General features: G+C 39.2%; 2 protein-coding genes and 1 pseudogene across 4 annotated transcripts in view; all 3 read right to left on the bottom strand.

Annotated features, from left to right (window-relative positions):
- Window positions 1-6,424: 6,424 nt before the first annotated feature.
- LOC119590117 (cartilage oligomeric matrix protein-like) overlaps window positions 6,425-15,000 on the bottom strand; it is a 40,841-nt gene continuing 32,265 nt past the window's right edge. For 2 of the 3 annotated variants that reach the window (XM_037938885.1, XM_037938888.1), the window contains exon 14: window positions 6,425-6,676. In XM_037938885.1, the coding sequence (XP_037794813.1) occupies window positions 6,453-6,676 (224 nt within the window). In that variant the 3' untranslated portion in view covers window positions 6,425-6,452. Of the gene's footprint in view, window positions 6,677-6,969; window positions 7,192-15,000 lie in introns of those variants that run through there. The other variant, XR_005230242.1, reaches the window with a different exon arrangement.
- LOC119590122 (thrombospondin-4-like) lies at window positions 8,254-8,662 on the bottom strand (the record flags this gene model as incomplete). The annotated part of the gene is given in 2 exon segments (XM_037938897.1): window positions 8,254-8,478; window positions 8,563-8,662. Coding segments are annotated over 2 exon segments (173 nt in total), but the record flags the coding sequence as incomplete, so codon positions are not given.
- Window positions 8,627-13,404, bottom strand: LOC119590119 (annotated as a pseudogene).

Genomic DNA, 15,000 nt, shown 5'->3' with positions numbered 1-15,000 from the left:
AAACAATTATACATACACACACACACACACACACACACACACACATAAATACATACATATATAATATATATATATATATATATATATATATATATATATATATGTCCATTTTATACAGTAATAACAAGAGCCAGAATTAAACTCTTTTACCTGTTTATTAATTTAACATATTAATTAGAATGAGACACAAAAGATCACATGAATTTTATTGGTACATGATATCCATGCACTGGCTAAATAATGTATTGGGGCCGGTTGGAACAGGGCTGGGAATGGGCAGGTTGGACAGCTGGATGGTGCAGGTTTGGCCACAGGCTGGATGCGGGCAAGTTGGAAGGGCTTGGATGGGCAGGTTGGAACAGCTGGATGTGGCAGGTTGAACAGGCTGATTGGGCGTTTGAGCAGGCTGGATTGGGCCAGGTTTGGAGCAGGCTGGATGGGCAGGTTGGAGCAGGCTGATGGGGCAGGTTGGAACAGGCCTGGATGGGGCAGGTTGGACAGGCTGATGGGGCAGTTGAACAGGCTGGATGGGGCAGGTGGAACAGGCTGGATGGGGCAGGTTGGAACAGTTTTCCAACCTTCCTCCACCAAAGGCAGGTAATATTATTGACAATCTGATGACTTAGATAAACCTTTTTTAATAAAAGATTTAAGCTTTATTGTTATCCAGAATCACCAGGACTGCCCTTTTGTCTTTACAGAGAAAGATGCGCAATTACTAGAGAAAACAACCGTGGTAATACCCCTAAAGATGTGCAAAAAGGCCATGTCTTTCTCTGGCAAAAAAATTCAATATTCCTCATGTAACCCTCTGCAGATACTGTTTGAAATATAGGAACAGTCAACAGAGCCCGAAATGAAGTTGTCAAAGTGGAGACCTAGAAGAGTATGGATGGAGATGGCCAGAGGAGGTAGTCAAAGAGAATCAAGAGACTACAAAACTGGCAAAAAGAACACAAAGCACTAGGCGCTTTGAGCAGGAATGGAGACAAGCAGCGGAGGACCACCATGCCGCCATGACATCTGATGAGGAGGAACCTTCTGACTGTGACGCATGCAGATACCCGATTGCCTTGAAAATAATCCTACGGAGCTGAGTTGAGATTACATCCTCATACGCTTTCGCTGGTAAGAGGGTAGTCCTACTATATTGGACTATGTTGGACATCAATGTGATGATGCCATAACATTACAGATCATGAAACATCGTTCCCATGAAAGACAGCACTAAGTTCTTACATTCTCAATGCCCGAGATGCTGACCTTTTCCACACATAAGGAAATGTCCTTTTTCATTCTGCCAAAGCATCTAGCATGGGCGCGGTACCAGGCACTGTCACAAAAACTCTGTTCCCCGTAGATCTTTCAGGCCTACAAACTTGAGTAAATGGGTTAAATTATGATCTATTATCATGGCTTATTATGAGCACAGTTGCAATCAATGGTGTCTAATGTGCTCAATAAAATGGAGATCTATTTTCTCATAAAAACTTCTGACCTCAAATAATCCTTTTTGTGTGGATTTTGGTTAATAAGACCTTGGGGTAACCTTATCAATGCATGTATCATTGCAATACAAAGCTGTCTTTTTTGTAGTTTTTCTGAGTCAAAGAATTATGGGCGCGGTTAGCTATACAGCAGGACCAAATTTGTTTCAACCATAGTGATTCCTTTGCATGATTTGGTTTGGAGGTTTGAAAAAGGTTTTTCTATGAGGGGGCGAAGAAAAAGGCATCTGAGGGGTAGAGCAAGAGGTAAATGAAGGAGAGGAGATGAGCTGAAAGAATTTGATTGGAAGATGAAAGGGGAGTAGAAGTGTACAGGTAAGGTGGAGAAGGAATAAATATATTTTTGGGAGGAAGGGGGAAGGGAGGAGTGAAGGGCAGCGTTGAAATAGGGAGTAAGAAAAACCTTGACAATGAGGCCAAGTTTGAATCCTAGATCTGTACTGGAATTATTTCCATCCCCGACTGCTTGTCCTGTCTAATGATGAAGACTGTTCAGACTGAAAACAACCTGCTGACCTGCCTCACTGACTATGATGCAGTGGCAGCACAGTGCTACACTACTTCTTCATGAGTCCTACTGTAGATGTGTTGCCTCTACCACTTGAACTGGTCTATATCTCTTAATCTCCTTAATGGAGTGTAATGGGTGTAAGTGCCCACTGTATGGCTGGGTGTCATAGACAGAATAGTATTCTATGGGGAGGAGCTGCTGCTTAACATGGTCAGCTGGAGAATCGTGAGATGCTAATCTCTGTTCTGGATCCTGAAGCTTAAATAAGTAGGTTTGTGGACCTGATGTGACCCAACTTGGGAAGTGTGTGGAGCTTCAGGTTGAGGGCCGTGCTGCTACACTACATCAACACTGTTAAGATTAGCTTCTGTAGTTAATATTAGTCGAGTGTCCTGCTCCATCAATGTCAGAAATATTAGCATTTTGCCCACTCAACCAAACACTGATGCTCCACAGCTGTTGCCCTCTATGTGTCCAACCTGGTCACAATGCGGTGAAATTACTCTGATAAGTCATTCAAGTGTACCAATAGTACTGGCTCCCATAATGTATTTTATAGGAGCTGCCCTGCCTACAAGCTCAAATCTGAGGTAGCAGTCCTTAGATCCAAACTAGGTTTCATTCTACACATGCAAATGAGGTTTCTCTTTCTACTTATTGCAAAACTGACCTTGGCTCCACTCCCTTCCCTTTCCATCTTCTCAGATGTCTCACTCTCCCCAGTAATTATTACCTCTACCTTGAACCATCCTACCTCTACTCCCTCATTCCCACAGCCAAATTCCTTTTCCGTTTTAAATACAGAGACTCCAATCTTTACCACTTCCCAGATGCCCACACAACCTCCTCCTCACTCTACCCACTAGACAATCACAACTCTTTCTCTGCTCCTTGCACATCTATCCTCTCTTTTCACAAGACTTTTTTTCTCAGACCTCCCCATGCAACTCTAGAAACTTTTGAAGACATCCAAAACTTCCTAAATATGAATAAGAGAATATTCTGCTCCCCTCATCAACCCTCCAATCCCTCTATTACTATTGGCTCTACATTCAAAAATTTGCCAGTTTCCATACTCCTTACTATCTCTGCCACTCCCTCCCCAAAACACCACATCTTTTCCTCCATGTGCACCTCATTCCCTATTCCTTCCTTATAACCTTACTAAACCCATCTAAATTCTTCTGGTTTCCTTATCCGATTTCTCTGTAATCTTTCATTTTAACTACCAATTCTACCCATATTACCTGTTGACTTTTCATAATTGGACCTTCTGCAGTTTCTCATACAGTGTTTCTCTTCCTTCCTCAGACACACACTCTCCATTTGATCTCATTGCCCTATACCCTTGGGGCCTTCCCTTTTACAAATCCACGCCATACGCCATCTCTCTCTCCTCTTTACCCTTTTTCGTAACATACTATCCTACAGCTACCTTTAATATCAAACACATTTTATTCTAATCGTTATTTTTTATTCATTTCGTCATACTTTATCATAATGGTGGGAATTCTGGGAATCCACAAACATCGCCTTATGACCCAAAAGACTTCCTTACCCTGGGGCTTCGCCCCCAAGCATCATCCTACGACTCTTTAATTCGCCACTAATGACTAGATTTAATTCAGCAGAAAATAATCATTTAATAATCAACTGGCTGAAATAGTTAACAACTCTGAGGGAATCAGAGAGGAGCCTCTCAAATATTGAGAATGAGCCAGTGTATGGATTCGATGCCAGATAGCAAATAATGAAGGAAAAAATTATCAGCCGATTGTGATCGTTACTAGACTTTTCTCCCCCCCCCCCTCAGTAAACAGGGAAACAAGCTACATCATATTTTCACCATAATACATTAAATGAATGCAAAACCAGTGTGGTTACAGTGCATATAAATGCTTTATCACTGTATGCGTGGGTGTACGTGGGTGCAAGTCAAATCTTGGTGATGATTATGTAGTGAAGGTTTAATTGGTTTGTTATTCTGAATACCTTTTGTTCTGCCGTGTCAACATCTAAAATCAGCAGCAGCATATTCAAAATACAGCAAAGGGTGATGCTTGGGGGGGCGAAACCAAGTATGGAAGTTTTTTTTTTCTTCTTCTTTGGTTGAAAAGGCAAGGTTTGTGGATTCCCTGAATGGTTAATGGTTAAAACAAATGTGCTGACATGGGAATAATATAACCTTATTTTACCCCTTTTTGCCACATTGCTAAGTGGACAGATGGAGAGAAGGAAAAGGAAAGAAAAAAGACCATGGAAAATTAGCCGAGATGACTGATCCAAGGCAGTGGTTTTCTTTACATTGGGCCTCAGTCTCCATCTCATACCCCCCCCCCCCCACACACACACAAGCAAGGGATTGCAGAATAGAAATTTTGGTCTAATATTGTCAGTGTTTGGGCAATGGCTTAATGAACGAACCTCCCAACAGCTTATAGATCACAAGAGGAAACCAGGACTACAAAAACATTACCAATGGCCACGGAATTAGACAAGGATTAATGTTAATGGTTAAATGCTAGAAATATGCTCGACATCTAAGGTCATGTAGCACTATAGGTAGGCATAGTATTAGGAAAGTATAAGCATTAGAAAGGGTACAGTGGGTGTCAAGTTAGTGATTAGTTGCTATACATTAGTCTATAATAGTAATGAAAAAAGGTAAAGATGGGTAGGAGGAGGCAACAAGTGAATGTCAGTTTTACTGAAAATTCTGCCACATCAACATTTCAAGGTCATTAGGGACAGGGGCAAATCCACCAAGAAAGTATTTTGGATCAGTAAGGCAAGGTTTCTGGATTTCCAAAATGGTCAACAAAATAGGTAAGTATAGTCAAGTATTGTGGGGGGGGGGGGGGGTAAAGGAGATTTGGGCAAGTGGACAGAAGGGGATGAAGAGAAGAAATGACTGCAAAATTGGTCCAAGGTCCAAAGTCCAAGGCAAGGGTTAAGCCTTCATTGGGCCTTGGTCTGCCTCCTAACCCACCCTCCCATGGCAGTGAGCAAGGGGGGGGGTTGAAGAGATGACAGGGGAGATGTAGAAAGGGGTTGCGAGGAAAGGGGAGTAGAGCAATTGGAGAAGCGAGAAACCTAGCCCCGACCATGTTTTTTCCCATCGGGTTTCCTGTAGAGTGGAGTCCAAGCCTGAATTGGACTTGCCACAAACTTGTAGGTAGGGCATCCCCTATAAAATACATCATGAGCTGCCTCAACTGGCACATCTGTGCCAGTTTAGAGCAGTTGGATTGATAAATAGGGTTGAGCATGGGGAGTTGGGCATTAGAGGTTTACTAGGATGGCCCAGATACCAATGGCATCATTAAGGGGGCGAGGATTGGGGGGGGGGGTTCCGAGGGGTTGGCCTGCCCGGGGGGGGGGGGTGCTATGCTAATGTTAAACTAAGGCGAGGTTGTCTACTGGAAAGTAATTTTGGCAATATCAGTGGGGATGGGACTTGCAGCCTCTAGGAGGAATGGTTTAGCATTGTACTGACACTGCATCAGTCCACAAGGCAGGCGAGCAACTCCACAATTGGACAATGTAAACAGTTTAATGAAGTGCCAGGGTGGATGCTTTGCCTAGGCTTTGGATGTAACCTAAGAGGTGGGAACAATCAGGGCAGCCGTAGATTGAAACTAGTCTTCCAGCAAGGGGGTGGAGAAGAGAAAAAAAAAAAAGGGGGGGGGGGAGTAGGGCAGAAAACGAGGAAGAGAGTAGTGTCACAAGGTACTGCAAGAGTTATGGAGGGTGGCTTTAAGTTATGAATTTATGGTAGAGATGAAGCACATGTTAGGAAGAATTTCTTGGTAGAATGACCAGGGTGGAAGACAGGACAGCAGGCATTGAAGAGGATCAGTGTTCAATCATGGTGAAATGAGCCTGGAGTCAGGTCGTTTTGATGAAGGGTCAAACCTTATTGCCTTAATTGGGGTTTAAAAAGGGGGAAAATTCTGCAGCAACTCTAGTCATTACGAAATTAACAACTCGTTGAAGACCTTCAAATAAAGGTTCTAAATTTAACGTTGATTTAAATTAAATAAATTCTAAATACTTAAGATTTTTTGCCGTTTTTATATTAAATTTAAGTTTTCCAAATAACTTGAGTTTAGATGCAAAAGTGGGAGCCAGGAAGTTTACCCAAATATAATTTCCAGAAAGGTACAAGGGAGGTTCAAGGGTAATGTTAAAAATGCTGTCCTTGATGACAAAAATCAACCAAAGCTAAAAAAACAGGCGAGAAATGGAGCCGAAATCCAGTTAAATAGGAAATCTTGCCAAGAGCAAATAGAATTTGACAACCTGCTTCCAAGTGCAAGCAATCTATGCACTCATCTTGCAGTCTAGTTAATGGGAAGCTTATTAAAAAAACAAGCTAAAATTAAAATATTTATTTTAAAAATAACAATCCTATAATGGCTTTACTTTCAATCTTATCCCTTGAACCATTTCACAGATGGTTTATCACCTGAGGTGGATGGAGGTGCAAGATTCTGGTCCACAACTAAAGGTGCAGCTCTAGCAACAGAGTCTTCACCTTTTAGCTTATCCACTGTCAAACCCTGAAGTCCACTTTTTGTGCTAACACTTGTTGTATTCAGTACTTGGTCCTTTAGATTTTGTGGAAGTGCATCAAACATGGCTTTAGGTACTTCATCTGTAGAAGAAGACACTTGTTAAGTCTTAAGCAATTTAAATCTAATATTGAAGCCCAGATGCTTAGAGCATCTAATGCTCCTATATGGAGAAGACCAATAGCATCTGAAAAATACGCTCTTATAGAGCAAACTTTAAAGAGGGCAATTCAGTAAAAGTTATTGAAGTTTAATAAAATACAATTCCAAAATTGTGGCTTTAAAAGGCTTTAAGTTCAACTATTCGAAAAAGTTAAGCTGGAAATTGCTAGACAACCATAAAAAATTTTATCTAATGCTAACCTTCACAAGTGTACTTGACATTAGACCAAATAATCTCTTCTTGAGAGAAACAGTAGAGTCCCAATCTTCCTCCTTTCAGGGCATCATTATAAATGTTTCCAGAGTCCATGACCAGATTAGTACCCTGGTACAAATAGAACCTAATTGTGCCAATATTAGGACGGTGGTGAAGTTGCCAGCGGTATGCCACATTTGGGGTCCATCCAATGCTGCCATCATGCCAAAGCAGTGTTGCCTGAAGTGCAAGATTGTTGGGTAAAAATAAATAAATAAAAAAACTTTCCTAGCACAATCTAGGATCAAATACAATTACATTTAGTGGGAGGCACCCTAGCTTACCTGATTGGGTGTGGAACCAGTGAACCACAGGCATCTTTTTTTTACTAAAGGCTGTGCCAGGCCGGTTAGCAGAAGTCTACAAGCTTTAGGTAACACCCCTCTCAGCCTGGTTACAACCAGTTCGTGTGGTCCCTTTTTCCATGCCACAACGTAGAATCTGGCATTGCTTTGGTAGCTATAAAAAAAGTTAGCTTAGCACAACCTTGGCAATTGACCCCCCCCCCCCCCCTCCACTAAAGGTTTCAGCATTCCAGCAGCTGGACTTTATCCCAATACAAAGCCAACAAGTCATCATCACTTTGTATATCAACAAAGAAAGTGCCCTCAAAGTCCGACATCAATCATTACATGGTCACCTAAGGAGGTTAACATCTAGTAAGAAATCCATTTTAGCCTAAGAGTCGAATTTGGCTAAAAACTTAATGCCAATTTGGTGCCGCAAGGTTGGATACCAATACATACCCACTGCTAGAGCTGGATCAGAATTCACAGTCTGGTGAATCTCTGCACCATCATCGTAGACGACCCAGACTGGAGGGACACTTGCACTCTGTGGGTCTAGGGCTATCATTTGGAGTTTCCTAGGATTAGAGATGGATAATGCATTCACAGGTCGAAGTATGGTTCAAGGTAGCTTTTGATGGAAAAAAAAAGCTTGACAGCTAAGTGTTGCAAAAGCACTGGCTTGGGTTTCAAAGTTTTAAGCCAATAAAAATTGGCACTTAACTTTTAGCTACAAGAGGGTTTAACTAGGGTAATGTAGTCAAGACTAAAATTTGTAGAAATCAAATAGACGGTTATGTTTTCTTTGGTGGCTAAGAATTACTCTTTCTAGGAGTAGTACACTTTCCTTTGGCCCATTGCTTGCAGGCCTCCACGCCTGGAGGAAAATGTACTCACCTGAAGTCTGTAGCATGCACAACAGGATTTTTTTTGCAATTATCATCTGGATCGTTGATTCTGTCACCATCAAAATCAGTGGAGCAAGCATCACCACGGCCATCCCCATTACCATCCTCCTGGCCTGGATTTGGAATCATTACACAGTTGTCAGTAGTGTCATCAACACCATCGTTATCACTGTCTGCATCACAGGCATCACCATCACCATCACCATCCTACATCCAGCTGGTTACTGTTGGCTACAGATGGGCAGTTGTCCACACTGTCATCCACACCATCACTGTAAAGGAATTGATGGCATAAAGATCAGACTTATTGAAGCATTAAAACAGGCTTCACGAGATTTTAAAAGTTCCAACCTTACCCATCCAAGTCGGCATTGCTATCACACACATCACCCAGAAGGTCTTGATCACCATCTTCCTGTCCAGGATTAACAACTTGGGGGCAATTGTCACAAACATCTCCAAGGCCATCACCATCAGCATCTGCCTGATTGCTATTAGCAATCAAGGGACAGTTATCAGCCGTATTCAAGGATCCTGGTTGGAAAGGGAATTATTAAGCAGCTCCTAGGTTCCTCCATCAAACTTCACCCAGCGTAACTACAGCGTACCATCATTATCTAGATCATCGTCACATGCATCCCCCACTTTGTCGCCATCAGTATCCCTTTGATTTGCGTTGGACACTGCAGGGCAGTTATCACAGATATCCCCTCGTCCATCCGAGTCTACATCTTCTTGCAGAATGTTGGAAATAAGTGGACAGTTATCCTGAAAGTACAAGATACATTAGAGCTTACATGTTTTACACAAGCTTTCCTTCATTTCCGATAGCTTGCCTTCTTACCGAAATACTGTTGAAGCCATCTCCATCAGCATCGGAATCACAGGCATCACCAAGTCCATCACCATCAGCATCTTCTTGCCCAGAATTTGGCCTATTTGATAGCCAGTTAATCGCTTATACGGCAGTATTTGCTTGCACATCCTAGTTCAATGTCTGGGTAGCCATCAAGGTCAGTGTCAGGGGCACAGTCGATACCAACACCAGCATACCCAACAGGGCACTGAAGAGTTAAGAAAAATACTATACAAGATTTCAAGTTCAAATCTTGCTCAATACTCGCTAATCTATTATGCCAAATTCCACAAACTTTAGCACTACTCAAGTTACATAGCAACCTTGGTAATATTAGAACAGCAGTTTCATTTAGATTGACATGACTGACCAAGTCTCACCATTAACATACTACAAGTTTGCCCATCACCAGTATAGCCTGCCGGACATGGACCACACAAGTAGAAAGGGGCCACAGTGGTGAAAGTGCAAGTTACCCCATTAAAGCAAGGATTCTGGAGACATGGATCTGTGTAGGAAGTAAAGAATTGGTTTATCCATTTGAATTAGAAGCCTTAATTTTCATGCAGACAAATTTGCATAAACTTACTACTTTGTGGACAGAGGTCATCAGGTAGATTACAGTGGGCAAATGGATATTCCAAGTAATCTCCAGTTGCTTCCAACACACTTTCCTATCCCAAAGCCTTCTTCACTCCACATGTAGCCATCAGGACACTGATAACGCATCTTCATCATTTGGCCAGATTCCACAAAGCATTCGAAGTAATGCTGCATGTTAAGGGGGTCTGGAAATCTTCCTTCCTGCTGGCATACAAATACCAATGAACAGGGATCTTCACAGGTCTTGGTTCTCTCATTGAACAAATGGTTTCCATTGCACATGAAGAACTTCTGCACCCAGCCATGTCTCAAGGGAATGCAAGAGTAGTATTCCACCACAGTTTTGGGTGTTGGCAAAGGTTCCAGACAGGGTACAAGATGGAAATCCTGTATCAGTTTTACAGAGAGCAGAATTGCTATCGAATTTCTGCCCATCAGGGCACTTATGGGTTTCTGGTTCAGAGCCAACATTCTCACAGTAGAAAAACTTCTGTGGGTCATAGGGATCTACACGAAATTCATCGGCCCTCTCGCAAGTACACTCTGCAGGCTCTTCAGGGTAGCATACACCCCCTCCAAATTCGTTCTTTTGAGAACAGTAATGATCTTCAATACAGTGGCGAACGAAGGCTTGTCCCATTACACAAACTACCAAGGTCTTACAGTCAGCACACATGAAACTGTCGGGTACTTTTTCACACAGATGCGAATACAAATGATGGTCGTTGGTAACACTTCGTTTTTGTCGTGAACCACACTGAAAAAGAGAAGTTGTACATCACACACATACACATACATTTTTTTTTTTTTTTGCCTCAAAAACTTTTCATATCCATACCATGAGAGTTGTGCAGGTCCTAGATGTTGCATTATACACGAATCCCTTGCAGTCATCTCTGGTCACACTGTAACCAGTCTGCGTTGCTATACAGTCAATAAAGCCACTGCAGGTGTTGGGATCAGGGAATCTTCCCTCCCCTGGGCAGTCATTCCTGAGGGAGTGTTGACTATTAAAGTTAGGAATACCGGGATATTAATGTATAAAATCTTGGCATTCGAGATCTAGCTACTTACCCATCTGTGGCCAAGACCACCGTCAGCCCTGCTACCATCTGATAATAGAAGCCATATTTTATTAATCTTGAAGGAGTCGACACTAATAGCACTCAAGGCTGATGAAAGTGGGCCAGTCAGGTCCTGACCCTGGGAATATACAGGAGCTTGACCAAGTTTAAACAAATACCTATATCCAGTACTAGACCATTTTTAGTAGTCTTTCCAGTTTTAGTTCCTAAAGAATCTTAGTCAATTTAGACTAACCGAAACACAGGCTATTTGGCAATTATTAAATCTATCACTTACTATCTTAGTAAATTGCTAGTTGCATGAGCCAACTAGCCAATTTGCCTATCCTAGGTTAGGTAAATCTAGTCATGATTATAAAAACTAGCAAGCCAAGTTAATTTAATCAAGTTGGTTAAATGGTATTAACACCAAATAAAAACTTAGATAGGCAGCCAAGTCTAAGAGGTAGCATTAGCATTATTGCCCCACCCACAAAAGCATGTACTAACTAAATTGATTAATTACCATATACCGATAAATTGGTTAAATTTGTATCTCGCCAAGAATTAAAACCAGGACATTGTGGTAGAAAGACGTAATACGAGGAATGCTACCCTGTACGGAGGCCTGGCAAACTATTAGAACAGTTTGCAAAGGGAAATTTAGCATTTCTAGATGGTTGGAAGAGCTAGTCAGATTAATGGCCCGTCTACATGGCAGGCAGGCTCGGTAGGTAAACCGTTGGAAACTATTTTACCAAATGGATTCTCCGTTTCGTGGAGCATATATACCCGCCGATCCTGCCTCCAAGGAGGCAATAATGGAGAGGATATATCAAGGGTGGGGGAACGAAATTAAGACTAGATTACATTACTACCGATAGCAAATCTAGCACCCCCCCCCCCCCCCATAAATACCCTTGGCATTTAATAGTAGTCTGGCAAGCCAAGGGTCAAGCAACTTTTAAAATGTGGGCTCTTGATATAAAGGGACTATGGATTATGCGAGCCAGGGGGGGGGGGGGGAAGACAAGCCGTTGAATCTGAAGGGTCCCCGTCCCCCCCCCCCCCCATGTAGGGTTCACACCAAGTGCTCAAAGGTTGGAAGGAAAAATACTTTTCATGCAAAACTGATGGGGCCTCAAGGCCAAAGGCCCAAGATAAGGCGTCAATATCGAGTGGGTCTTGTCTCGGCTTCCTCGTGGCAAAGGTATGGGGTTAAGAGGTGGCTCCTTCCCCCCCCCCCCCCTTTTTTTTTTTTTTTTTTTTTTTTTTTTACTATGGCTGAAACCCGAGCTGGTTTTCAAGCTGGGCAACTTGCCCGAAATCTGGGTCATCTGAACCCATTATTCAATCTTGTAAATTAAGCCTCACTTGTTTTATATTAAAGGGGAGGGGGAAGAAGGGGGCTCAAAAAAGGTAACAAATCTACATTTTGGAAAGATTTAGATTATACAAGATTATAGAATGATTATACAATCCAGACTAGCTAATCCGTTCACACGGCAACCAAGATGCCCTCTTTGGGAAGGTAGAACATATAGGAGATGTCGGGTCAACATGCATGGTCATTAGCATAATATTCATATATACGGTGGGGCTCTGGAGAAGCAATGCCATGTTCCAAAAAACAGAAGCTTCCAATTTGCATCCTTCAATTGGTCAGGACAGCCGACAGAACCTCCCCCCCTATTGTCGCCGAAATAGAAGCAAGCATTTCTCGAATCGGTAAGAGTCCCAAAACCATGGGATCATGCGAACCAAAAACCCAACCATCTTCCATTTGTTACCAGACCAGGGGAGGGAAGTCCCTCCCCTAGCCTTGTTAGCACTGTGCTAACTTGTAACAAAGTTCCATTAATAACAGGCTGTGCGATGATGTGGGCCCTCTTTGGGCAGCGATATGTCCGATCTTTCAGTCACTTCTCTGTAAGTACGAGGCAGAGGAGAATTTTTTTTCCTCATAGTCTAGATAGCAAATTGGAGTTGCCTCCATGGCGCTTTAAGCAACATTAAAACTAGATTCATAGCCTTTTGAACGGCTTAAAAGATACAACCCATTTATACATTTATCCGAACTATGGAAGATACAAGAAAAGTCTTTACGATAAAGACGATGCTAGGGTAAATTGGAAGACCCGGTATATATTCAGTTTACAGGAGCTGTAAACGGATGTTAACGCCAGTTAGATGGTGGTAGTAGTAGTCTATTCCGCAGACCACCGTTTAGTAGATCATTTTGTAACGAGGTCCAATATGCCAGGACTGTCCAAAGAAATGGTTGGAGAGAAAAAGTAAAGAAAATCTACGCAGATTGGGTGGTAGGATAACCTCCATACGGTTGGTTATATGCATTATGCACTCCTATAGTTAAAAACTTACTACAGGACGTGGGATACAAAAGTGTAACCGACGAGGTTAATGGGTGGTAGCAAGACTTCCGCTTTGCAAAGCCAAATGCTCTACATCCTAAAAAGCTCAAGTGTCAAGAAATCCGACAAATATTAAACCTTATTTACTGTTGATATTTTTTGATGGCTAACGCAAATTATAAAAACTCCTAATACCAATGCCTTCAATCAGAAAAAAACTTACGGGCAATATGGTGGACAAAAGAAACATTTTGCCTTAGAATATAACGATTGGATACGTTTCTAGGGTTTTAGTAGGTACTGAATCAAGGATAGAGAAATAAATTTTCACTTTTCCGCAGGGGTTTAAATCACGCGCCATCTATGGATAATCCAGACACATAGAAAACGGACAAAACGATAGAAATGACTATCATTCTTGTTTTTCTTTTTTTCTTAGGTCAATGATGCATATACATATATAAATAGATAGATACATACACACATATATGTACATATACATATACCTATATATATATATATATTTATTATGTATATATATGTATATAAGTGTGTGTGTGTATACATATATATTCACATATATGTATATATTTATAAGTGTGTATATATACATATATATATATATATATATATATATATATATATATATATATATATATGCATAGGTATGTATACATGTATATACAAACATCATACATATTCATATGTATGTATACATGTATATACATACATATGCATATATATACATATATATTCACACACACACACACATATATGTGTATATGTATGTGTATGTGTATGTGTATGTGTGTGTGTATTATTTTTCCACACCTGGGCATATTTTGCAGAGTCCAGCGTCCCGGCTACTTTCCGCAATGGGTTTAAATCACACGCCATCTATGGATCATCCAGACACATAAAAAACGGACAGAACGATAGAAATGTCTTTCATTCTTGTTTTTTTTGTTGTTGTTGTTGTTTTTTTTCTTAGGTCCACGATGTATGTACATATATAAATAGATAGATACATACACACAACAACACACACACACACACACACACACACACACACACACACACAAATATAAATAAATATATATATATATATATATATATATATATATATATATAATATATATATATATATATATATATATATATACATAATATATATATATATATATATATATATATATAATAATAATATATATATATATAATTATATATATATATATATATTATATATATAATATATATTATTATATATATATTATATAATGTTTCTATATTATATATATATATATAATATATATAAATTATTTATTATATATATTTAATTTATATAATATATATATATATATATAATATATATATATATATTATATATATATATTGTTAAATATTATATGTAATATATATATATATATATAATATATATGTAATATATATTAAATTATATTAATATATATATATAATATATATATATAATATAATAATATATTATTATATATATATATAATAAAATATTATATAAATATATATATATATATATATATATAAAAACATAAATATATTTAAATTTATAAATATATAATATATATATATATATTATATAATTATATAAATTTATAATATTAATATATATATATATATATATTATATTTCATATTATATATATAATATAATATATATTAATATATAATAATTATATATATTATTTTAATTTAAATTAAATTATTATATATATATTAATATATATATAATATTAATTTATAATATATATATATAATTTAAATAATATATAATATATTATAATAATAAATAATAATATATATATGATATATATATATATATGTATATTATATATATATTAATACTTATATACTAATATATATAATT

Source organism: Penaeus monodon, chromosome 26, assembly GCF_015228065.2.
Source record: "Penaeus monodon isolate SGIC_2016 chromosome 26, NSTDA_Pmon_1, whole genome shotgun sequence".
NCBI lineage: Eukaryota > Metazoa > Arthropoda > Malacostraca > Decapoda > Penaeidae > Penaeus > Penaeus monodon.
Note: the sequence above shows the minus strand (reverse complement) of the source record. Positions and strands in the feature narration are given on the sequence as shown.